At 44.1% G+C, this 25,828-nt stretch overlaps 1 protein-coding gene across 3 annotated transcripts in view; it reads right to left on the bottom strand.

Annotated features, from left to right (window-relative positions):
- LOC144684860 (uncharacterized) overlaps positions 1-25,828 on the bottom strand; it is a 399,842-nt gene that overhangs the window by 131,396 nt on the left and 242,618 nt on the right. For all 3 annotated transcript variants that reach the window (XM_078549191.1, XM_078549190.1, XM_078549192.1), the window contains one exon: positions 20,436-20,530. In XM_078549191.1, the coding sequence (XP_078405317.1) occupies positions 20,436-20,530 (95 nt within the window). The remainder of the gene's footprint in view (positions 1-20,435; positions 20,531-25,828) is intronic.

Raw genomic sequence — 25,828 nt, 5'->3', positions numbered from 1 at the left:
TTGTTGTGTGTGTGTCTGTTGTCGTGTGTGTGTTGTTATGTGTGTGTTGTAGTTGTGTGTGTGATTGTGTGTGTGGTGTTGTATGTGTGTGGTGTTGTGTGTGTGGTGTTGTGTGTGTGTGGTGTTGTGTGTGTGTTTTGTTGTGTGTGTATGGTGTTGTGTGTGTGTTGTGTGTGTGTGTTGTGTGTGTGGTGTTGTTTGTATGGTGTTTTCTGTGTGTTGTGTTGTTGTGTGTGTGTGTTGTGTGTGTGGTGTTGTGTGTGTGCAGTGTTTGTGTGTGTGTGTGGTGTTGTGTGTGTGTGGTGTTGTGTGTGTGTGGTGTTGTGTGTGTGTGGTGTTGTTGTGTGTGGTGTTGTGTGTGTGTGTGGTGTTGTGTGTGTGTGGTGTGTGTGTGTGGTGTTGTGTGTGTGGTGTTGTGTATGTGGTGTTGTTGTGTGTCTGCGTGTATGGTTGTGTGTGTGTGTGTTTGTGTGTGGTGTTGTGTGTGGTGTGTGTGTGTTGTGTGTGTGTGTGGCTGTGTGTGTGTGTGGTATGTGTGTGTTGGTGAGTGTGTATTGGTGAGTGTGTGTGTGGTGTTGGGTTGTGTGTGGTATTGTGTGTGTGTGTGTGTTGGTGAGTGCGTGTTGGTGAGTGTATATGGTGTTGGTGTGTGTGTGGTGTTGTGTATGGTGTTGTTGCCATGTGTGTGTGTGCGGTGTTGGGTGTTTGTGTGTGTGTGGTGTGTGTGTGTAACGTTGTGTGTGTGTGTGTGTGTGTGGTGTTCAGTTTGTGTGTAGTGTTGTTATATGTGTGTGGTGTTGTGTGTGTGTGTGTGGTGTTGTGTGTTTGTGGTGTGTGTGTGGTGATGTTGTGTGTGGTGTTGTTGTGTGTGTGGAGTTGTGTGTGTGAGTGTTGGTGGAGTGTGTGTTGGTGAGTGTGTGTGGTGTTGGTGAGTGTGTGTGGTGTTGTTGTGTGTGGTGTTGAGTGTATGTGGTGTGTGTGTGTGCGGTGTTGGGTTTTTGTGTGTGTGTCTTGTTGTGTGTGGTGTTGTTGAGTGTATGTGTGTGGTGTTGTGTGTGTGGTGTTGTGTGCGTGTGTGGTGTTGTGTGTGTGTGTGTTGTTGTGTGTGTGTGTGGTGTTGTGTGTGTGTGTCGTGTGGTGTGTGTGTGATGCTGTTGTGCGACTGTGTGTGTGTGGTGTTCTGTTTGTGTGTGTGTGGTATGTTGTGTGTGTGTGTGGTGTTGTGTGTGTCTCTGTGTTGTGTTGCGTGTGTGTGTGGTGTTGTGTGTGTTGTTGTGTATGTAGTTGAGTGCGTGTGGTATTGTTGTGTGTGGTGTTGTGTGTATGTGTGGTGGTGTTGTCGTGTGTGCATGCGGTGTTGGGTTTTTGTGTGTGTCTTGTGTGTGTGGTGTTGTTGTATGTGTGTGGTGTTAAGTGTGTGTGTGTGTTGTGTGTGGTTTTGTGTGTGTGTTGTGTTGTGTGTATGTTTGTGTGTGGTGTTGTGTGTATGTGTGTGTGGTGTTGTGTGGTGCTGTGTCTATGGTGTGTGTGTGTGTGGTGTTGTGTGTGTGTGTTCTGTGTGTGGTGTTGTGTGTGTGTGGTGTTGTGTGTGGTGTGTTTGTGTGTTGTGTTGTGTGTGTGTATGCATGTGTGTGAGATATTGTGTGTGTGTATGTGTGATGCGGTTGTGTGGGTGTGGTGTGTGTGTGTGTAAGGTGTGTGTGGTGTTGTTTGTATGTGGTGTTATTGTTTGTGTGTGTGGTGTGTGTGTGTGTGGGGTGTTGTGTGTGTGATGTGCTGTGTGTTTGTGGTGTGTGTGTGGTATTGTTGTGTGTGTGGTGTTGTGTGTGTGGTGTTGTGTGTGTGAGTGTGTTGGTGAGTGTGTGTGGTGTTGTGTGTGTGTTGTTGTGTATGTAGTTGTGTGTGTGTGTGGTGTTGTGTGTATGTGGTGTTGTGTGTGTGTGCGGTGTTGGGTTTTTGTGTGCGTGCCTTGTTGTTTGTGGTGTTGTGTGTGTGGTGTTGTTGTGTGTGTGGTGTTTTGTGTGTGTGTGGTGTGTGTGTGTGATGCTGTTGTGCGACTGTGTGTGTGTGGTGTTCTGTTTGTGTGTGGTGTGTGTGGTATGTTATGTGTGTGTGGTGTTGTGTGTGTCTGTGTGTTGTGTTGTGTGTATGTGATGTGTGTGTGGCGTTGTTGTGTGTGTGGTGTTGTTGTGTGTGTGTGGTGTTGTGTATCTGTGTGTGTATGTGTGGTGTGTGTGTGTTGTTGTGTAGGTAGTTGAGTGCGTGTGGTGTTGTGTGTGGTGTTGTTGTGTATGGTGTTGTGTGTATGTGTGTGTGTGTGGTGGTGCTGTCGTGTGTGCGTGCGGTGTTGGGTTTTTGTGTGTGTTGTGTGTGTGTGGTGTTGTGTGTGTGGTGTTGTGTGTATGTTGTGTTGTTGTGTGTTTGTGGTGTTGTTGTGTGTGTGTGGTTTTGTGTGTGTGTATGTTTGTGTGTGGTGTTGTGTGTATGTGTGTATGTGTGGTGCTGTTGTGTGTGTGTGGGTGTGGTGTTGTGTGTGTGCCGTGTTGTTGTGTGTGTTTGTGTGTGTGTGTGTGTGTGTGTGTGGTGTGGTGTGGTGTGGTGGGTGTGGTGCTGTTGTGTGACTGTGTGTGTGTGGTGTTCTGTGTGTGTGTGGTGTTGTTGTGTATGTTGTTTAGTGTGTGTGGTGTTGTGTGTGGTGTGTGTATGTGTGTTGTGTTGTTGTGTGTGTGTGTGATGTTGTGTATGGTGTTGTTGTGTGTATGTGTGATGTGCTGCGTGTTTGTGGTGTGAGCGTGTGTTGGTGAGTGTGTGTGGTGTTGGTGAGTGTGTGTGGTGTTGGTGAGTGTGTGTGGTGTTGAGGTGCTTGTCTGGTGTGGGTGTGTGTGTGTGGTGTTGTGTGTATGTGTGTGGTGTTAAGTGTGTGTGTGTGGTGTTGTTGTGTGTGTGGTGTGTGTATGTTGTGTTGTTGTGTGTTTGTGGTGTTGTATGTATGTTTGTGTGTGTGTCTTGTGTGTGTGTGGTGTTGTGTGTGTGTGGTGTTGTTGTGTCTGTGGTGTGTGTGTGTGTGTGTGTGGTGTTGTGTGTGTGGCGTTGTGTGTGGTGTTGTGTGTGTGTGGTGTTGGGTGTGTGTGTGTGTGTGTTGTTGTGTGTATGGTGTTGTGTGTGGTGTATTTATGTATTGTGTGTGTATGCGTGTGTGTGTGGTATTGTGTGTGTGTATGTGTGGTGCTGTTGTATGTGTGTGGTGTTGTGTGTGTGGGTGTGGTGTTGTTGTGTGTGTGTGTGGTTTTGTGTGTGAGTGTGTGGTGTTGTGTGTGTGTGTGTGGTGTTGTGTGTGTGTGTGTGGTGTTGTGTGTGTGTGTGGTGGTGTTGTGTGTGTGTGTGGTGTGTATGTGTGGTGTTGGGTGTGTGTTGTTCTGTGTGTGGTGTTGTGTGTGTGTGGTGTTGTGTGTGGTGTGTTGTGTTGTGTGTGTGTATGCATGTGTGTGTGGTATTGTTGTGTGTGTGTGTATATGTGGTGCTGTTGTGTGTGTGTGGTGTTGTGTGTGGGTGTGGTGTTGTGTGTGTGCCATGTTGTTGCGTGTGTGGTGTTGTTGATGTGTGTGTTTGTGTATGTGTGTGTGTGTGTGGTGTGGTGTGTGTGTGATGTTGTGTGTGTGTCTGTGTGTGTGTGTGATGTTCAGTTTGTGTGTGGTGTTGTTATATGTGTGTGGTGTGTGTGTGTGTGGGGTGTTGTGTGTGTGATGTGCTGTGTGTTTGTGGTGTGTGTGTGGTATTGTTGTGTGTGTGGTATTGTGTGTGTGGTATTGTTGTGTGTGTGGTGTTGTGTGTGTGGTGTTGTGTGTGTGAGTGTGTTGGTGAGTGTGTGTGGTGTGTGTGTGTTGTTGTGTATGTAGTTGTGTGTGTGTGTGTGGTGTTGTGTGTATGTGGTGTTGTGTGTGTGTGCGGTGTTGGGTTTTTGTGCGTGTGCCTTGTTGTTTGTGGTGTTGTGTGTGTGGTGTTGTTGTGTGTGTGGTGTTTTGTGTGTGTGTGGTGTGTGTGTGTGATGCTGTTGTGCGACTGTGTGTGTGTGGTGTTCTGTTTGTGTGTGGTATGTGTGGTATGTTATGTGTGTGTGTGGTGTGTGTGTGTCTGTGTGTTGTGTTGTGTGTATGTGATGTTGTGTGTGTGGCGTTGTTGTGTGTGTGGTGTTGTTGTGTGTGTGTGTGGTGTTGTGTATCTGTGTGTGTATGTGTGGTGTGTGTGTGTTGTGTAGGTAGTTGAGTGCGTGTGGTGTTGTGTGTGGTGTTGTTGTGTATGGTGTTGTGTGTATGTGTGTGTGTGTGGTGGTGCTGTCGTGTGTGCGTGCGGTGTTGGGTTTTTGTGTGTGTTGTGTGTGTGTGGTGTGTGTGTGGTGTTGTGTGTATGTTGTGTTGTTGTGTGTTTGTGGTGTTGTGTGTGTTGTGTGTGTGTGGTTTTGTGTGTGTGTATGTTTGTGTGTGGTGTGTGTATGTGTGTGTGGTGTTGTGTGTGTGGTGTGTGTGGCGTTGTGTGTGGTGTTGTGTGTGTGTATGCATGTGTGTGTGGTATTGTTGTGTGTGTGTGTATGTGTGGTGCTGTTGTGTGTGTGTGGGTGTGGTGTTGTGTGTGTGCCGTGTTGTTGTGTGTGTTTGTGTGTGTGTGTGTGTGTGTGTGGTGTGGTGTGGTGGGTGTGGTGCTGCTGTGTGACTGTGTGTGTGTGGTGTTCTGTGTGTGTGTGGTGTTGTTGTGTATGTTGTTTAGTGTGTGTGGTGTTGTGTGTGGTGTGTGTGTGTGTGTTGTGTTGTTGTGTGTGTGTGTGATGTTGTGTATGGTGTTGTTGTGTGTGTGTGTGATGTGCTGCGTGTTTGTGGTGTGAGCGTGTGTTGGTGAGTGTGTGTGGTGTTGGTGAGTGTGTGTGGTGTTGGTGAGTGTGTGTGGTGTTGAGGTGCTTGTCTGGTGTGGGTGTGTGTGTGTGGTGTTGTGTGTGTTGTTCTGTGTGTGGTGTTGTATGGGTGTGGTGTTGTGTGTGTGTGGTGTGTGTGTGGTGTTGTGTGTATGTGTGTGGTGTTAAGTGTGTGTGTGTGGTGTTGTTGTGTGTGTGGTGTGTGTATGTTGTGTGTTTGTGGTGTTGTGTGTATGTTTGTGTGTGTGTCTTGTGTGTGTGTGGTGTTGTGTATGTGTGGTGTGTGTGTGGTGTTGTGTCTGTGGTGTGTGTGTGGTGTTGTTGTGTGTGTGGTGTTGTTGTGTGTGTGGTGTTGGGTGTGTGTGTGTGTGTGGTGTTGTGTGTGTGTTATTGTGTGTGTGGTGTTGTGTGTGTGTGGTGTTGTGTGTGGTGTATTTATGTGTTGTGTGTGTATGCGTGTGTGTGTGGTATTGTGTGTGTATGTGTGGTGCTGTTGTATGTGTGTGGTGTTGTGTGTGTGGGTGTGGTGTTGTTGTGTGTGTGTGTGGTTTTGTGTGTGAGTGTGTGGTGTGTGTGTGTGGTGTTGTGTGTGTGTGTGTGTGGTGTGTGTGTGTGTGTGTGGTGGTGTTGTGTGTGTGTGGTGTTGTTGTGTGTGTGTGGTTTTGTTGTGTGTGTGTGTGTGGTTTTGTGTGTGTGTGTGTTGTCATGTGTGTGGTGCTGTTATTGTGTGTGTGGTGTTGTGTGTGTGGTGTTGTGTGTGTGTGTGTTGTTGAGTTTGTGTGGGTGTGTGGTGTGGTGTGCGTGTGGTGTGTGTGATGCTGTTGTGTTACTGTGTGTGTGTGGTGTTCTGTTTGTGTGTGTGTGTGTGTTGTGTGTGTGGCATTGTCATGTGTGTGGTGCTGTTGTGTGTGTGGTGTTGTGTATGTAGTTGTGTGTGTGTGGCGTTGTGCGTGTGTTGTTGTGTATGTAGTTGTGTGTGTGGTGTTGTGCGTGTAGTGTTGTTGTGTGCGGTGTTATGTGTATGTGTGGTGGTGTTGTCATGTGTGTGTGCGGTGTTGTGTGTATGTTTGTGGTGTTAAGTGTGTGTGTGTGGTGTGTGTGTGTGTGTGTGTGTGTGGTGTTCAGTTTGTGTGTGTGGTGTTGTTATATGTGTCTGGTGTTGTGTGTGTGGTGTTCAGTTTGTGTGTGTGGTGTTGTTATATGTGTGTGGTGTGTGTGTGTGTGGGGTGTTGTGTGTGGTGTTGTGTGTCTACGTGTGGTTGTGTGTGTGTTTGTGTGTGGTGTTGTTGTTGTGTGTGTGTGGCTGTGTGTGTGTGTGGTGTTGCTGTGTGTGTGGTGTGTGTGTGTTGGTGAGTGTGTATTGGTGAGTGTGTGTTGGTGTGCATGTGTGGTGTTGAAGTGCTTGTGTGGTGGTGTGCCTGTGTGTGGTGTTGTTGCCGTGTGTGTGTGCGGTGTTGTTGCCGTGTGTGTGTGTGTGTGTGTGATGTGGTGTGTGTGCGGTGTTGTGTGTGCGGTGTTGTGTGTGTGGTGTTGTGTGTGTGTGTGGTGTTGTATTTGTGGTTTTGTGTGTGTGGGTGTGTGTTTTGTGTGTGTGTGTGTGTGTGGCGTTGTTGTGTGTGTATGGTGTTGTGTGTGTGGTGTTGTGTGTGTGGTGTTGTGTGTGTGTGTGGTGTTGTGTGTGTGTGTTGGTGAGTGTGTGTGTGGTGTTGGGGTGTGTGACTGGTGTTGGGGTGTGTGTGTGTGATGTGTGTGTCGGATGCATGCATTTTAAATTGATTTTTATCTATCAGGTGTTAAGGACGAGAAACACTATTTCCTTTTTTTTAAAGTTTACAAGAAAATCTGTGTGTCTGTGAGAGAGTTTGGTGTGTGTTTGGTGCGTGTGTGTGTGGTGTGTGTGTAGGATGCATGCATTTTAAATTAATTTTTATCTATCAGGTATTAAGGACAATAAACACTATTTCCTTTTCTTTTAAAGTTTACAAGAAAATCTGTGTGTGTGTGTGTCTTTTACAGTCACAGCACTTAATGCTCACTACATTGACAAACAAATTATTTAAAAACACCTGTTGCATTTAACTGAGAGGCAGAAAGGTGGGAGCCATTTTACCATTTCTCACCTGATCAATACCATTGCCATGAAAGGTGTTGTTTCAATTACTGAACTTGACTTATCTATCTAAAGACATTACCTTTGAAAAACTTGAATTCATGTGTGCTTTTCTTTCAAAAAGGTAGATTTTGAATTGGAATGAAGTATGAGCTATAATGCACAGATATGAAACAATTCAACTTGCAACAAACCATCAAAACTTTAAGGCTAGTGATTACGGCACTCAACTAGTAACTGCAAGATTGTTGGGGTGTGGGGAAAGAAATTCGCTCACTAAGTGTGACACTAGGCAGCTGCATCTCAAGTATTCATGAGCAGCGCCACAGGCTGCCACATGCATGATTTATGCAGCATTCTTCAATGATATCATACTGCTGGAAACAAAGCTATGCAAACATATTTCTTACCCTGTAAGTTCAATACTGCCATGCAAATTGCAAAATTGAATTCAATAAAATTAGATTAGTTGTGGGCTAAAAATAACCATGAAAGCTGTCAGATTGTTGTAAAAACCAAACTGGTTCATTAATGCACTTCAGGGAAGGGAACTTGTCACTTCTACTCGAACTAGACTACATGTGACTCCAGTCCCACACTATTAGGTTGACTCAAAACCCTCACTATTCCCTTTTCAGTGTTGTCCACATTTCAGGAATTTAAAAAAATATATGATTTAACATTATAATAACATCTACTCTTGTCTGGAGAGGTCAAGAAGTCACACAGCTCTTCTGATCCTATGAGACAAATATAAATGCCTGAATGTCATTGAGTTGGCAATACCTACAGAATCAAGCCAACGGTCTATTTTTACTCTGGCCCTTCCAGCTGACCTATGATTTCTCCTGTGTTATCAAGTTTCAGATTAGCAACCAATACTTTCATATATATGTTTACAACCTATCCTTTACAAACTAGCACTCTACAGTTTAGTGAAGTACAGTTGGCAGCCTTCTACTTATCTAATATTCCAAATATAAAAATAATAAAATATAAATTGCATACAAAACACTGCAGGAGTTCCTCAGGCTAGTATTCTAGGCCCAGCCATTTTCAGTTGCTTTATCAATGGCCTTCCCTCCACCATAAGATCAGAAGTAGGATGTTCACTGATAAATGCACAATGTTCAGCACCATTCGTGACTCCTCAGGTACGGAAGCAGGCAAGTGGCAGGCAATGACCATCTCCAACAAGAGATAATCTAACCCTTTCTCCTTGACATTCAATGGCACTACCATTGCTAAATCTCCCACTTGATTAACAAGGGAGTGAAAGGTTATCAGGAGATAGGCAGGAATGTGAGGTTGAGGTTACATTCAGATTAGCCATGATCTTATTGAGTGGCGGAGCAGGCTCGAGGGGCCAAGTGGCCCACTCCTGCTCCTAATTCGTATATTCGTACTATCAACATCCAAGGGGTTACCATTGACGAGAAACTGAACTCGATCAGCCATAAAAATACTGTGGCTACAAGAGCAGGGCAGAGGCTGGGAATTCTGCAGTGAGTAACTCACCTCCTGACTCTCCAGAGCTTGTCCACCATCTATAAGATACAAGTCAGGAATGTGATGCAATGCTCTTCCGGATACTACTAGCCTGGATGAATGCAGCTCCAACAACACTTAAGAAAGCTTGACACCATCCAAGACAAAGTAGCCTGCATTGGGAACACAATTGGCACCCCTTTCATAAACATTCACACCCTCCACCACTGACATATAGTGGCAGCATTGTGTACCATCTACAAGAACACTGCAGCAATTCTGCAAAGCTCCTTTGACAGCATCTTCCAAACCTGTGGCCTCCACCACCTAGAAGGACAAGAGCAGCAGATGCATGGGAACACCACTATCTGCAAGTTCCACTCAAAGCCACACACTATTCTGATTTGGAACTATAATGCCATTCCTTTACTTTTGCTGGGTCAAAATCCTGGAACTCCCTCCTTAACAGCACTGTGGGTGTACCTACACAACATGGGCTGCAATGGTTCAAGAAGGTGACTCACCACTACCTTCTCAAGGGCAATTAGGGATAGGCAACAAATGCTGGCCTGGCCAGTGATGCCCATGCTCCATGAAAGGATAAATAAAATAAACAACCAGTTATTACTGTCAATAGCTTTTAATGCTAGCCTTTTAAACTCAGATCCATTGGAGCATCAGTTTGGAACTCAGCAAATCTGGTTTATCAGAAATAATATAAAATCTTCAAAATACTCTCTGCTTCAGCAATCTCATGCCAGTCTGCATTATTATTTTCAAGCTGTGTTTTAAAGTTAAAGTTAAAAGGATCATATTATTTCACAAGAAAAAGAAACAAAAATTAATTTAATGCAAAGGGGCATAAATGATTACTTTTGGCCTTACATGGCAGTCTTACGTTTGGCCACTAAATGGAAGCAAAGATGCAGGGGAGGATTTTGAGACCTCCTGTCCAGAAAAAAATAAAGTGATAACACCAAAGATTGGTGGGCATTGACTTTGTAGTCCTTTTCTGCTGATGGTGTGGTCATCCTTATCTTTCCCAAGTTCACTTCTGGGTGGCTAGAGAACCTGCCTGAGTCAGGTCGTAGCCTTTTGACATACAGATGACACTGACAGGCATTTTAAGTTGGTACTGAGTGTGCGCAGTCCATGCTCTGCCCAGCGTCAGCTGGCATCCCAGCTGAACAGAAGCCCAGATGGTAAGTTTTAATTTATTTTGTAAGGTTAGAAGGAGCATGAGCCCCTCTCCATCTCGTACCTACCTAATTCTGGGCCCGGAGAGAGGTCAGGTTGCCCACCATTGCAGCAGCTCAAAGCCACCAAGCTGCCCCAAGGCATTCATTTTCTGCCTGGCACCTGCTGGCTGTCTGTTAACCAGGCCTAGCCATCATAATGGACATCATGTTGCCTTGAAACTATCAGGTGGCCAACAGGCATACTTCACCAGTCGGCTTCCCAAACACATCGCCACCAGGGAAACTGCTCTCAGCTAATTCTCACCGAATACTTTGCTTTTATTTTGAACTTTGCCTTCAATGTTTTGACTATTCTTCAAAGTTATATCTTGTATCTCATTTAGTTTATAGCTACTCATGAAAAACACAGGATAGCACACTAAATGAACTAGGTTTCAAAGGATGTTTGACTACTTAGCCACAATAAATATACAAAGAAAACTAAAAGCCAATTTAAAATATAAATGTACATTACATAAACTACATATTATGCAAAGGTTGGTTGGTCTATTAATTTTCCCCTAACCTTCCTCCTACATTCCTAAAGGATGCTTGCCTCATGTTAAATGCGACCTCTCACCCACTTGTTAGGCCTGGATATTGCGCGCATGCACCTGGAGGAGGAGGTTGCGAAATTTGAAAGAAGGGGTTCCCAAATGTCCTGCAAAATTTAACTGTAGGGCAGCTGAATTTTTTCCTGTGGGGTTCCTGCTCACAGGCAGGCTGATTGACAGGCTGGAGGTCTCTCATATGGGAAGCCTGCTTCACAAGGTCAAAGCCTATAAGAGCAGGTAAATGTATGGGAAACAGGGGGAAGTGAAAGAGATTGGAGCTAGGAGGGTCTCCAATCGTGGTGAGTGGAGAAGGTATGGTTTTGGAACACGGGGTGGGGGGGGAGTGGTTCCCAGACGCAGGAGGGGGAGGGTGAGTTAGGAATCCAATGGTGGTCTCTTGGGGGAGGGGGGGATGGGTGGAGGGGTTTAACGGCCAATGCTGGTCTCGGGGAGAGGGGCACATGGTGGTTGGTGGGCTGTTGGGGATTCAGCTCTTTTCACCTTCTTTCAGCAGCTGAGTTTTCCAAGGCTTGGGAAACATGGTCCCTGTGGTTTAAATTAGAATGATTGTTAAAATGAAGGCAGGCAGCCTGATTATAATATTTAAATGATCAAACTGCTTCCCCTGGATTGGTCAGTCATTCTTCATCTTGCTTAGGTTAAAATCAGATGTGAGCAGGTTTGGTTCCTGTCCCAGATTTCTTGGCCTAGATTTTCGCGGAGTCGTGGAGATTCCGCAGCGTATCCAAAATGGTGCTGGGGACGTGGATCCGGAAGTCCTGCCTCTATTTCCGACAGATTCTACACTTGCCAGTAGGGGAATGGAGGCAGGACATGACTTACACATGGCGGAAACCTGAACTCAGCAGGGCCATTTGAACTCATTACCGAGTTCAAACAGACTCCATATTCGGTGGAGCGAGGGCCTTATCCCGCAGTGTGTGAGTTCTGACTTTTTAAAGTAGACATAAACGCTCATAAAGGGCTGATAAGATATGTTGCACTGTCTAGTTGTCAAGCTATTTAAATAGTTTGCCCTATGTAAAAAAAGAAAAAAAAGTTTGCTTGTGTCTGACAGTTGGAAACAAAATCAGTGCTTGCAGGTTCAATGGCTGTTTATTGACATAACCCTAAGTGCTATCATTATAGCATTATTGTTGCTTGATTGCTTCCGCAACCTATCATTATCACAGTGGTGGGGTGGGGAGGTGTGGTGGTGCTGCAAGTTCACAGTTTGATTGAGAGCTCCAAGAGGTTATTAAAGAATTAGCTTCTTTGATGTGGGGTTATAAATAGAAATGTTTGTTTTTATAAGGGATTAAGTACTTGACGGGTTATAATATATTAAATGGGCTTCAATGAATGAGAGTTTTTCATATAGTGAAGTCTGTAATAGATTTTTAGAACTTTATGTCATCCCTGCATGGCTCCTGAAGCTTGCCTATGGGTGGGTACTGGCTGAGTTGGCATAGAGGGTGTAAGGGGAAAAGGTGAAGGGTGAGGTGTACAGCTGACATGAATTGGCACTAAATTGGCATGGGCTATATGGGCCTTGGGGGTGGGTCCATAAATTAGCATGAGTTAGCATAGGGACTATAAGGGGCCATGGGGGTGTGTGGGGTTTATGAGTTGGCATGTATGGGCATGGAAAGTGGGTGGGGGAATTAGGGTTGAGGCCTAGAGGGCCTAATATTTGAAAGAACAAGTGCAATGAAGTTCCAGAGAACCAAGGCGACCTTTTAACCAGCCTGTCTCAGCACTTGGCAGCCCTATGGCCGCCTCCGATCTGCGTATGGGGGTGGCAGGCCCAATTCCATCCCATGCCCGCACACCTGCCCCCACCCAGAACTAAGATTTGGGGTACATTTCCTTGAGGCAGGTGTGGTGAGCCAGGAGATTTCCTGACTGCACACCCACCTTGGGAGTGAAATTCCAGGACCTTGTATTTTAATCTCTGATATGATCTCAACCCACCTTTTGGGAGTTGAGATTTAGCCCTTAGTTTCCAAAATTGAGGTTATCCATGTTGTTGTCTCTGTGCCTTCTCCTCAACCCTGGCTTCACCAATGCTACCCTTCATTGTTTCTTCATCTCCCACCAGCTGTCATTAAACTTATCTTCACAATGTCCTGTCTGATCCTTCAACCTTTTTCTGACACAGATACTAGCATCCATTTTCTCTCCTTTACCCTGCTCATGTTAACATAATTAATTTACCCGGAGAGAGGTAGAGAGCAAACCTGGTTAGAGAACGCACAGGAGACAGCGAGGATATAAAAAGAGAGTGGGGTTCAGGGCCTACATTTACCTGGGAGAGAGGCAGAGGGCGAACCTGGTTGCAGAACGTACAGGAGACAGCTGCTTCAGCTTCAGCTCTAGTACACCGGGTTTGAAGAAAGAAAACGAAGAGTGACATCCCAGGAAAATCGTAAGTTCATGGTTGGTGAGAAACTGCTGTTGGGGAGTGTCTTTAAATAGCTGTACATTAGAAAAGCATATTATCCTTAAAGAAGTAGCCACTTGGATTTAAGTAAGAACCACTTGGAATAGGGGAGTAAATTTAAGTCAGGGCCAGAAAAATAAAGTTAGATAAGTAAATCAAAGTACATTAAGGTTAACGTAAGCGAAATAAAGTTAAGACATGGCAGGGCAGATTGGTCATGTGGAATGCATGTCCTGTAATATGTGGGAAGTTGCTGGTGTCCTCGACGAAGACATGTGCAAGAAGTGCTGCCAGCTGCAGAAACTTGAACTCTGGTTTTCGGAGCTCGAGTGGCAGCTGGAGTCATTGTGGCGCATTCGTGAGGCTGAGAGCTACGTAGATAGCACATTCAGAGAAGAAGTCACACCGCAGGCTAGGAGCATGCAGGGAGAAAGGGAACGGGTGACTGCCAGGCAGTCCAAGAGAACCAGGCAGGTAGTGCAGGAGTCCCCTGGGATCCCGCCCGCAAATTGGTGTTCCATTTGAGATACTGTTGAGGGTGTTGGTTCCTCAGAGGAGTGCAATCAGAGCAAAATTTGTGGCACCATGAGCAGCTCTGCTGTACAGGATTGGAGGGGGCGGGGGGGGGGGAGGTGGAGAAGAGTGGAAGAGCAATAGTGATAGGGGATTTATTAATTAGAGGAATAGACAGGTGTTTCTGCAGCCATAGATGTGACTCCAGGATGGTATGTTCCCTCCCTGGTGCCAAGGTCAAGGATGTCATCGAGCGGCTACAGGACATTCTTCTGAGGGAGAGTGATCAGCCAGAGGTCATGGTCCACATTGGTACCAATGACTTAGGTAGGAAGGGGGATATGGTCCTGCAATCAGGATTTAGGGAGTTAGGACGAAAATTAGCAAGCAGGACCTCAAATGTAGTAATCTCTGGATTACTCCCAGTGCCACATGCAAGTGAGTACAGAAATAGGAGGATAAGGCAGGTGAATGTGTGGCTGTAAAGATGATGCAGGAGGGAGGGCTTTAGATTCTAGAGACACTGGGACTGGCTCTGGGGAAGATGGCACCTGTGCAAGCTGGGTGGTTGCACCTGAACAGAACTGGGGCTGAGTTCCTTGCAGGGCATTTTGCTAGTGCTGTTGCAGGGGCTTTAAACTAACGCGGCAGGGGTGTGGGAACCAAGAGAAAATATTAGAGAGGAATACCAGGGTGCACAAAATACTGGGGGGGACAGATAACACCAGTAAAGAGAATAGTAAGTTAATAGGTGGAGGTGGAGTAAGGGAGAAAGTCATGAAGACTAAATCAGGGTTACTGTGCATGTATATGAATGCATGGAGTATAGTAAATAAGATTGGAGAGTTACAGGCGCAGATTGCCATGAGGGAATATGATGTTGTGGCGATAGCAGAGACCTGGCTCAAGGAAGGGCAGGGTGTTAAATACTTCTGGGTACAAGGTGTTCAGGAAAGATAGGGAAGGAAGAAAAGGAGGGGTGGCAGTATTGGTTAAGGATAGCATTGCAGTTCTGGAGAAAGAGGATGTCCCAGAGGGTTTAAGGACAGAATCAATTTGGCTAGAGCTAAGGAACAAAAAGGGTGCAATTACATTGCTCGGTGTAGTCTATAGACCGCCAACTTGCGGGAAGTCTGTAGAGGAACAAATCTGCAGGGAAATTACAGAGAGATGCAAACATTTTAGAGTAGCTATAATGGGGGACTTTAATTACCTGAATGTAAACTGGGACCATAGTAGCGTAAAAGGTGGAGAGGGGCAAGAGTTCCTAGATTGTGTTCAGGAGAATTTTCTACAGCAGTATGTGTCTGGTCCAACAAGAAAGAATGCACTGTTGGACCTGGTTCTTGGAAATGAGGTGGGCCAAGTAGATCAAGTGTCAATGGGGGGAACATTTAGGAGACAGTGATCATTGTATCGTAAAATTTAGTATGATGGTAGAAAAGGACAATGTGCAATCCAGGGTAAGAATAATTAACGGGGGGAGAGCCGACTTCAATGGGGCAAGAAGGAGCTAGGCCATATAGACTAGAACCAAAGATCGGCAGGAAAAACTGTAGCTGAACAATGGGCTACCTTCAAAGAAGAAATGGTTTGGGCAGTCAAGGTATATTCCCTCAAAAGGGAAAGGCGGGGCAAACAAATCCAGGGCTCACTGGATGAAAAAGGAGATACAAATTAACATAAAGAAGAAAAAGTGTGCTTATGACAGGTGTCAGGTAGAAAATACAACTGGGAACCAAGCAGAATACAGAAGGTTCAGAGGAGAGGTGAAAAAGCAAATAAGAGATGCAAAGAGGGATCATGAGAAAAGACTGGCAACCAACATAAAGAGGAATGCTAAAGTCTTCTATCGGCACATAAATAGTAAGAGGGTGGTAATAGGAGGGGCAGGGCCAATTAGGGACCAAAAAGGGTATTTACACATGGAGGCAGTGGGCTGAGGTGTTAAATGATTTACCATGGTGACAGAGGAGGAAACTCTGTCACTAAGAGGGTTCAAAATTGATAAGTAGGAAGTATTGGATAAACTGTCATTACTTAAGGTTGACAAGGCACTGGGACCAGATGAGATGCATCCAAGGACATTGAAGGAAGTAAGAGTGGAAATTGCAGGGGCATTGGCCATAATCTTTTAGTCTTCCCTAGACTCAGGGGAGGTGCCAGAGGACTGCAGAATTGCAAACATTACGCCCATGTTCAAAAAAGATTGTAAGGATAAGCTCAGCAATTATAGGCCAGGCAATTTAACTTCAGTGGTGTGGAAGCTTACAGAGAAAATTATTCGGGATAGAATTAGTAGTCACATGGAAAAATGTGGGTTGATTAGAAAGAGCCAGCATGGATTTATAAAGGGGAAATCATGTTTAACTAACTTGGAGTTTCTTGATGAGGTAACAGAGAGGGTTGATGAGGGTAATGCTGTTGATACGGTGCACATAGACTTTCAAAAGTCATTCGATACACTGCCACACAACAGACTTGTGAAAAAAGTTATAGCTCATGGAATAAAAGGGACAGTAATAATTGGCTGAGTAATAGGAAACAGAGGATAATGGTCAATGGATATTTTTTGGGCTGGAGAAAGGTTTGTAGTGGAGTTCCCCAGGGGTTGGTATTGGGACCCTTGCTTTTCCTGATATATATTAATGATCTAGATATTGGTGTGCAGGGGGCAATTTCAAAGTTTGCGGATGATACAAAACTTGGAAGTATTGCAAACTGTGAGGAGGACAGTATAGACCTTCAAAAGGACATAGACAAGTTGGTGGAGTGGGCAGATAGGTGGCAGATGAAGTTCAATGTGGAGAAATGTGAGGTGATTCATTTTGGGTAGGAAGAACATGGAGAGACAATATAAAATAAGGGGTACAATTCTTACGGGTGTGTAGGAGCAGAGAGACCTGGGTGTATATGTGCACAGATCATTGAAGGTGTCAAGACAGGTGGAGAGAGCAGTTAATAAAGCATACAGTGACCCAGGCTTTATTAGTAGGGGCATAGAGTACAAAAGCAGGGAGGTTATGCTGAGCTTATACAAGACACTAGTTAGACCTCAGCTGGAGTAGTGTGTACAGTTCTGGGTGCCACACTACAGGAAGGCTGCGATCGCATTGGAGAGAGTGCAGAAGAGGTTTACAAGAATGGTTCCAGGGATGAGAAACTTGTGTTATGAAAATAGATGGGAGAGGTTGGGACTTTTCTCCTTGGAGCAGAGAAGGCTAAGAGGAGATTTGATAAAGGTGTTTAAAATTATGAGGGGGCTGGATAGAGGAAGAACATAGGAATAGGAGAGGCCATTCTGCCTATCGAGCCTGCTCTGCCATTCAATACGATCATGGCTGATTGAACACTTCAATGCCTTTCACCCACAATATCCCCATGTACCTTTACATTATTGTTAATCAGAAATCTATCAATCTCTATCTCAAACATACTCAATGACTGAGCTTCCACGGCCCTCTGGGGTAGAGTATTCCAAAGATTCACAACCCTCTGAGTAAAGAAATTTCCCCTCATCTCAGTCCTAAGTGGCTTCCCCCTTATTTTGAAATTGTGTCCCCTGGTTCTAGACTCCCCAACCAGGGGAAACATCTTACCTGCATCTACCCTGTTTACTCTTTTAATATTTTGTAGGTTTCAATGAGATCACCTCTCATTCTTTGAAACTCTAGAGGATACAGGCCCAGTTTCCCCAATCCCTCTTCATAAGACAGTCCCGCCATCCCCGGAACAAGGCTGGTGAACCTTCGTTGCACTCCCTCTATGGCAATAATGTCCTTTCTGAGGTAAGGGGACCAAAACTGCATACAGTATTCCAGATGTGGTCTAAACAAGCTTCAATACAATTGAAGCAAGACTTCACTACTCTTGTACTCAAATCCTCTTGCGATAAAGGCTAACATTCCATTAGCCTTCCTAATTGCCTGCTGCATCAGCATGTTAGCTTTCAGTGACTTATGGACAAGGACACCCAGGTCCCTTTGTACATTTACACTTTCTAATCTCTTACCATCTTGGAAATACTCTGCACATCTGTTCCTTCTATCAAAGTGGATAACCTCATATTTTTCCACATTATATTCCATCTGCCATGTTCTTGCCCACTCACTAAGTCTGTCCAAATCCTCCTGTAGCCGCTTCCCATCTTCCTCACAACACACATTCCCGCTTAGCTTTGTATCATCCGCGAACTTGGAAATGCTACATTTGGTCCACACATCCAAATCATTGATATTATATTGTGAACAGCTGGAACACAAGTATTGATCCTTGCGGTACCCCACTAGTCACAGCCTGCCAACGTGAGAATGACCCGTTTATTCCTACTCTCTGTTTTCTGCCTGTTAGCCAATCTTTAATCCATGCCAGTACATTGCCTCCTATCCCATGTGCTTTTATTTTGCTAATCAACCTCCTGTATCAAAAGCCTTCTGAAAATCCAGGTACACTAGATCTATTGACTCTCCTTTATCAATTTTGTTAATAACATCCTCAAAAAACTCAATCAAGTTCATCAAACATGATTTCCCATTCGCAAATCCATGCTGACTATGCCCAATCAGATCATGATATCCAAGTATCTGTTTATCACATACTTTATAATAGATTCTTGCGTTTTCCGTACTAATGATGTAAGGCTAAAAGGTCTGTAATTCCCCGTTTTCTCTCTCCCTCCCTTCTTAGATAGTGGGGTGACATTTGCTACCTTCCAGTCTTCAGGAACCATTCAAGAATCTGCAGAATTTTGGAAAATGATCACCAATGCATCCACTAGTAGAAAGGGAGAAACTGTTCCTGCTTGTCAAGAGAAGGAGAATGAGAGATTTAAAGTGGTTTGCAAAAGAAGCAAATGCGATGTGAGAAAAAACTTTTTCACACAGCGAGTGGTTCAAGTCTGGAATGCACTACCTAGAAATGTGGTGGAAGCAGGTTTAACCGAGGCATTCAAGAGAGCAATAAATGCTTATTCAAATAGAAACAATGTGCAAGGGTATGGGGAAAAAACAGGAAAATGGCACTAAGTCATGATGCTCATCTGGAAAGCTGGTGCAGACACGATGGTCTGAATGGCCTGCTTCTGCGCTGTAACAATTCTGTGATTCTGAACTTCATCTCATCCTCCAACATTCTCCCCATCCCCTTTCAAATCTACCATCATCTCACTTTTAGTATGTCCACCCTTTATTCTTGTACCCTCTCAAGGTACTACCTCACTATTTCTCTCCAAAATGCCACCTTAAGACTCAAGCTACTCTCTCTCTAAGGACTTCCTGCACTTTGGTTTCCAATCCATCCACACACATATAAACCAACCAGGTTAAAGCCATGGGGCTGAATTTCCCCCCCACCGCCGTTGGGGGAGTTGTGCAGAGGCGGGCGGGAGCAAGCACGAACCCGATCGGCACCCCCGATCGGGTACGCGCCACCATTTTGCGTGGGCGGGCCAATTAAGGCCTGCTCAGCGTGATGCTCGCTCGGAAGCGCTGAGCACTTTCTGTGTGGGCGGTGGCGGGGGGCATTCCCTGAATCGGGACCTGCGCATGTGCACGAAAGAGTGCAGAAATCTCCCTGAGGCACGGAGGTTTCATGCAAAATGAGGTTTCATGAAAAATGCGAAGGCGGTCTGGCCTCTTAGTAGGCCTTTGACAGTTCGGTAGGTGTGCAGCCGAGTTGGCTGTGTGCCTGCTGAACTGAAAATCCAAATGACGCACTGTGACACCGGCGGACAGTTTAAAAACGGCCCAGGCCCAGAAAGGCTTCCAGGGAAGGACTTCTGTCTGCCCTTCTGATGATGGATCCGAATGCGGCTGCAAATGCTAAGGATGCCTGCCAGATGTCACCGCGCGTCATTTTATGAGTCGGCGAGTGGGCCCTGCTGGTAACTGGCCGCGGTTCACTGTCCTTACTTGTTTTATATTCCATCTTTGATATTGTTGACTCTTCTGTTTTCCAACACTAATTCCTACCTGGAATCTGTCTCTATGACACTGTATTCCATTCATGCCTGTACCAATACAGTAGCTAACCTCCTCAAACATTTGTGCTCCATTGCCTGTGTGGTAACCTCTACTATGCCCAAAAGTAAATCATTGGTTCAATACTATTCATAATTCGCATACTATATGGCGATTTCATCCTTAAGCAAGTGGCAGACTTCTTTATGTACATCAACAACAAAGAACTCTACGGGGCAAGCTTTCAATTTTGATGAAGTTAGAACACTGATGGTACTGGACGGGTCAGCTTATCTGCACAGTGCTCCATTTTCGAATGAAAAGGAAACTTAGTGTGGTGTATAATAGCTCACTTTTGCAAAAATCAAAGCGATCATCTTTGGCTCTCGTCAGCACTTATACCAGCTCTGATGAGAAATTAGTACCCTGAAACATTGCTGGGAATTTTAATGTGGATAAGTGTGTGGGTTTGGGTGTGGGTGGGGTGTTAACACCTGCAAAAGGGCACCAATTCCCCAACTTCCACATTTAAGTCCAGCTCTTTAGACTGCATATGTACAATAGAGGCAGATTGTCAATTTCAATTTGTTAATTGCTCAATGATACTTTTACCTGAGCCTGACAGATTCCAAGGACTTCCTTGATGCTGGTGGCTTAGTATGGGGTGGGTGAAAATTCTGCCCAAACAAGGCTCCAGGGAAATTGGTAGAGGAGGCTGGACCCCAATGTACCCAGCGACGGTGAAGGAACAGCGATATTTTTCCAATTCAGAATAGTGAGTGGCTTGGAGGGGGACTTCCAGATGGCGATATTCCCATGTGTCTGCTGCCCTTGTCCTCCTAGATGGTAGCAGTCGTGGGTTTGGAAGTTGCTGTCAAAGGAGCCTTGGTGAGTTCCTGCAGTGTAGTGCCATTGTGCATCGGTGATGGAAGGAGTGAATGTTTGTGGATGGGGTGCCAATCAAATGGGTTCATTTGTCCTGGATGGTGTCAAGCTCCTTGAGTGTTGTTGGAGCTGCACTCATCCAGGCAATTGGATAGTAGTCCATCACACTCCTGACTTGTGCCTTGTAGATGGTGGACAGGCTTTGGGGAGTCAGGAGGTGAGTTACTCATCGCAGGATTCCTAGCCTCTGACCCGCTCTTGTAGCCACAGTATTTACATGGCTAGTCCAGTTCAGTTTCTGGTTTCAGTTTCCAGTCCAGTCTAAAGAAAATAGAATTCCTTACCATATGTTTCTTGAGCTTTGGCATGAGTTTACTTAAAATCTGATCATGGTGCGCCTGGAACCGTTGGAGCTTTGGAAATCCAGGAATAAAAAATCCTGAAAAGAAAATAATGAAATTATGCAATGAATATATGTGAAAGCATTACTTCAGCAAGATTGGAAGTACAGTAAAACAAGTTAACGCCTTGCTGCAGGTGATGGTGTAAAAATTGGACCTCACTGCATCCGTTTTACAGACTCCACTGCCCTCTGGCCAGTCTTGACCACAATCCCCACCTCAATTGTCTTACTGTCCCCTTATTGCTAACTTGAGGGCCAATGCAAGTGGCCTGAAATGGATGAACTACCTGTAGAGGTGCAACAGGTGCTGGCAGCTTATCCACATTACTTAGATGAGTCCCTCAGGCCATATTTTAGGCTGACCTTGGGCCTCCTGGTTTGGGCACATAGTCTGAGCGAAATAAATTTTTACCTCAATATGTTCTATTCTTATACACATATTCATGCTGTAAAAATGGTCAACCAACGCCTCAAAACTGAACTTAGTACCAGGAAAATTTCTAGCAATTGGCATATAACATAGAAATCCTTAGTTAATTTCTATTAGGGCAGGAGGAGCAAATAATTTGATGCAACAAGTTCAACCTCCATTGGTCACCCATAGGCTGCATTACGCTGATATAGAATACTTGAACAACGTGAAAAGTGTCAGGGCTTATGAAATGAACATAAACTTGACTACTTCTGAAAACAATCAGTAATAAATATTCCTCTGGGCAGTCACCCTTCTACAAGATATTCAACAGGAAACTACAAATTTACAATATTTTCAAGTGAAAAGTACAAGTTATGCAGATAAACGTGGTCAAGCATGTATACAATGTATTTCAAAAGTAATTATTTAGCTTTGAGAGAAGCCACACCTCATATGGAAAATTGGGAGGGGGAAGGAGACATGTATGTTTATATCTGTGAATCATTAAATGATCAACAGTAGTCTTTTCTAAAGATGGGAGGTGGGGAAGGAAGGGGAACTGATTTTTATTTTGTGCAGAAATAGTCAAATTTGAATGTGTAGAAAGGAAATGTATAGCATAATGGACCAGTATGTCTGGATAATGGCAGTCTTGTTATGAGTTTTAGTTTCTATACAGTCATTGTAATAACTGGTTGCAGGTGCCTTTATGGTCAAACAATAATGCATTGTAAGCTCACTCTTAAAAATATTTGTATTTTGTATGTATTTTGACAATAAAATTTCAAAATCACAAATTCATTTACAATTATTCAGAAGATGAGATTGTCCTAAAATATTAGTTTTTGAGACATTGAAGAAATTAATTAAACATTTAGATTAAATAGTTTAAAAAAAAACAGGTCTAGGAAAAACTGATACTCATTATGCAAAGAATGTCGTGTTTGTGCCTGGGTACAAGTTGAGATGGATGATAGAATTCTTGTTGCCAAAGATTGCATCTGGCATTTGGGGCAAAGATGAGTTGTTTAATGGTTTCAGTACCACTCCTGTTGACTGATGAATTATGATGATTCTGCTGAACTTCTATTAAACACTAAGTTTGGCTTCATCTGAAATATAGTGCCAATTCTTGGCACTGCTCTTTGAGGCGGCTTAGAGAAGGTGCAGAAATGATTTACAAGAATTTCAGGGCCGAGGGACTTCAGTTACACGGATACATTGGAGAAGCTGGGCTTGTTCTCCTTGCTAAGAAGAAAATCTGATAGTGTTCAAATCGTGAGAGGTCTAGTCCGGGTAGATAGAAAGTGTTCCCACTGGTGTAAGGGTTGAGAACCAGCGGATACAGATTTAAAGCGAATGGCAAAAGAATGAAAAAGGACATCAGAAAAAAATTCTACGCAGTGAGTGGTCACAATCTGCAAGGCATTGAGAATGTGGTGATAGCAGATTCAATCACGGCTTTCAAAATGGAATTGGATAAGCACCTGAAGGGAAAAAAAAACTGAAGGGCTATGGGGAAAGGACAGGGGAGTGGGGCCAGATAAAGGGCTCTTGCAAAGAGCTGGCACGGGTTCACTGGGCCAAATGGCCTCCTAGTGTGCTGTAACTATTCTATGATTCCATGACTGGATTAAGAAAAACTTACATTCACCTAGCGCCTTTCACAATCTTACAGCAGTTACTGCCACCTAACCACAAGAAACTTTTACAGTATCGATTTTATCGTTCAAGTTATCAATTAGAAATGTAAATGCTCAGACATTAAGTAGTGCAGAACAAAGTATTTTTCAGTTGATAAGGGTCCACCGTAAAATTAGCTTAGGATGTCTCAATGTAGTTCACCGATGGGCACAATTCAACAGGGGGGAATAAACACACTCTAAAATTATAAAAATTAACACAAAGTGACAAAGATGCAAAATATGGTGTTTGAGCAGGCTTTGAATCAGGGGGATGACCAGGTAGGCACCCCATTAAAATATTTTAATTGGAGTCATTTAAGACCCTGATGTAATTTTGTTCTATTGGGCAGAGTGCATGCCCTGCTCAGTGGAACTATGTCTAACCAGTGGTCTTCCCCACAAGGATTACCTGCCCCTTGTAGTAGAAGGATCCGGTACATTAAGGGTTAAGCTGGAACTGAGTACAATATCGCCCAGCAGTGATGTATGAAGGCACCTGACCTAGAGCTTAGGTCAGCAGTGTGGAGCTAGGTAGCAACATGTAAGAACATGCCATAGTCCTCTCCATGCTTGTACCCTCTACTGTAAGCACATAGTTCAGTAATATTAATGAGACTTCTTGGTAACTTCCACAAGACTGCTTAATGGTGCCTAAGAAGTACACAACACAGGTAGCGACAACCCAACAAAACATGGTGGCAGCTGGAGATCAAAATCCACATCCTATGTAAAAAGACTGAAAAAAATCAAGAAAAGGACACCAGCAACAAATTTCTGCTCTGAAAAAACCTCACTGAAGAAGCAAGAAGTTGAAAAAACTTTCCTGAAAAGCTCCAGAGACAAAAAATCCTGGCAGCAGAAAAAAAGGCAGAAGTTAAGCTCAAGCTAAAGTCTCCACTGGTTCCCTGTGGAAGTAGCTTCAAAAAAGCAGTGCCAGCAGCCAGCAGCGTGGGATACAACCTTTTTAAAGTTCCAGGGAAGCCAGCCCCATGAACTATTTGAAAAAAAAATCAGTCAGATAGAAAACTTAGTTGCATGTTCGTCGCTAGCCCGATCTCCAACTCAGCACCCCCTCCGTGTAGCCCCCAGTCCAGAGTGCAACAAAAGGAAAAAAGCACAAAACACCATTGAGCAAAGACTCCTGTTTAAACAAAAGCCTGAGTGCCTCACAAGAAAAGCCAGTCAACCGTGGCTAACAAAGGAAGTTAAGGATTGTACAAGGTTAAAAGAAAAAGCCTATGAAGTTGCCAGAAATAGTAGTAAACCTGAGCATTGAGAGCATTTTAGAACACAGCAAAGGAGGACCAAGAAACTGATAAAGAAAAGGAGAATAGAATATGAATGTAAACTAGCAAAACAACATAAAAACAGACTGTAAAAGCTTCTATAGTTATGTAAAAAGGAAACATTTGGCTTAGATAACTATGGGTCCATTACAGGCAGTCAGGAGAATTTATATGGCAGAGAAGCTAAATGAATTACTTTGTGTCTTCACTGAGGAAGATACAAGAAATCTCCCAGAACTAGAGATCCAAGGAACTAGGGAGAATGAAGAATTGAAGGAAATTTGTATTGGTAAGCAGGTTGTAATGGAGAAATTAATGGGACTGAAGGTTGGTAAGGCTCTGGGGCCTGATGATCTACATCCTATAGTGTTGAAAGAGGCAGCCATGGAGATAGTGGATGCACTGGTGATCACCTTCTAAAATTCTATAGATTCTGGAATGGTTCTTGCAGATTGGAAGGTAGCAAATATCACTCCACTATTTAAGAATGGAGGGAGAGTGAAAACAGGGAACTATAGGCTGTTAGCCTTACATCAGTAGTAGGGAAAGTGCTAGAACCTATTATAAAGGATGTGATAAATGGATACTTGGATAATAATGATCTGATTCGGCCTAATCAGCACGGATTTATGAATGGGAAATCATGTTTGACGAACACGTTTGAGTTTTTTGAGGATGTTAATAACAGAATTAATAAAGGGGATTCAGTGGACGTAGTATACTTGGATTTTCAGAAGGCTTTTGATAAAGTCCCCCACAGGAGGTTGGTTAGCAAAATTAAAGCACGTGGGATAGGAGGTAATATACTAGCATGGATTAAGGATTGGTTAACAGACAGAAAACAGAGAGTAGGAATAAATGGGTCATTCTCGTGTTGGCAGGCTGTGACTAGCGGGGTACCACAGGTATCAGTACTCGGGCCCCAGCTGTTCACAATAAATATCAATGATTTGGATGTGGGAACTAAATGTAATATTTCCAAGTTTGTGGATGACACAAAGCTAGGTGGGAATGTGTGTTGTGAGGAAGATGCAAAGCGGCTTCTTGAGGATTTGGACAGACTTAGTGAGTGGGCAAGAACATGGCAGATGGAATATGATATGGAAAAATGTGAGGTTATCCACTTTAGTAGGAGGAATGGATGCACAGAGTATTTCTTAAATGGTAAGAGATTAGAAAGTGTAGATGCACAAAAGGACCTAAACGACATTGTCAACAAGTCACGGAAAGCTAACATGCTGGTGCAGCAGGCAGTTAGGAAGGCTAACGTTATGTTGACCTTTATCTTAAGACTTGTTCCCGGGATGGCTGGACTATTCTATGAAGAGATGTTGTGGAAACTGGGCTTGTATTCTCTAGAATTTAGAAGAATGAGAGGTGATCTCATTGAAACCTACAAAATAAAGTGATAAAAGCCAAAATACTGCGGATGCTGGAAATCTGAAACAAAGACAAAAATATCTGGAAAAACTCAGGTCTGACAGCATCTGTGGAGAGGAAGACAGGGTTAACGTTTCGAGTCTGTATGACTCTTCATCATAAAGTGATAGAGTAGATGCAGGTAAGATGCTTACCTTGGTTGGGGAATCTAGAACCAGGGGACACAGTTTCAAAATAAAGGGGGAGCCATTTAGGACTGAGATGAGAAGATTTATTTTTTACTCAAAGGGTTTTGAATCTTTGTAATTCTCTACCCCTGGGATTTGCTGTGGAAGCTCAGTCATTGAGTCTGTTTAAAATAGAGATTGGCATTTATCAATCTGTCATTTTCTAAAAGATTCATTCATGGGATGTGGGGGTTGCTGGCTAAGCAAGCATTTATTGCTCATCCCTAATTGTCCTTGAGAAGGTGGCAGTGAGCTACCTTCTTGAACTGCTGCAATCCATGTGGTGTAGGTACACCCAGTGCTGTTTGGGAGGGAGTTCCAGGATTTTGACACAGAGACAG

The sequence above is a fragment of the Cetorhinus maximus genome, chromosome 9, assembly GCF_964194155.1.
Source record: "Cetorhinus maximus chromosome 9, sCetMax3.hap1.1, whole genome shotgun sequence".
NCBI lineage: Eukaryota > Metazoa > Chordata > Chondrichthyes > Lamniformes > Cetorhinidae > Cetorhinus > Cetorhinus maximus.
The sequence above is the reverse complement of the archived record's forward strand: the minus strand, read 5'-3'. Positions and strand labels throughout refer to the sequence as shown.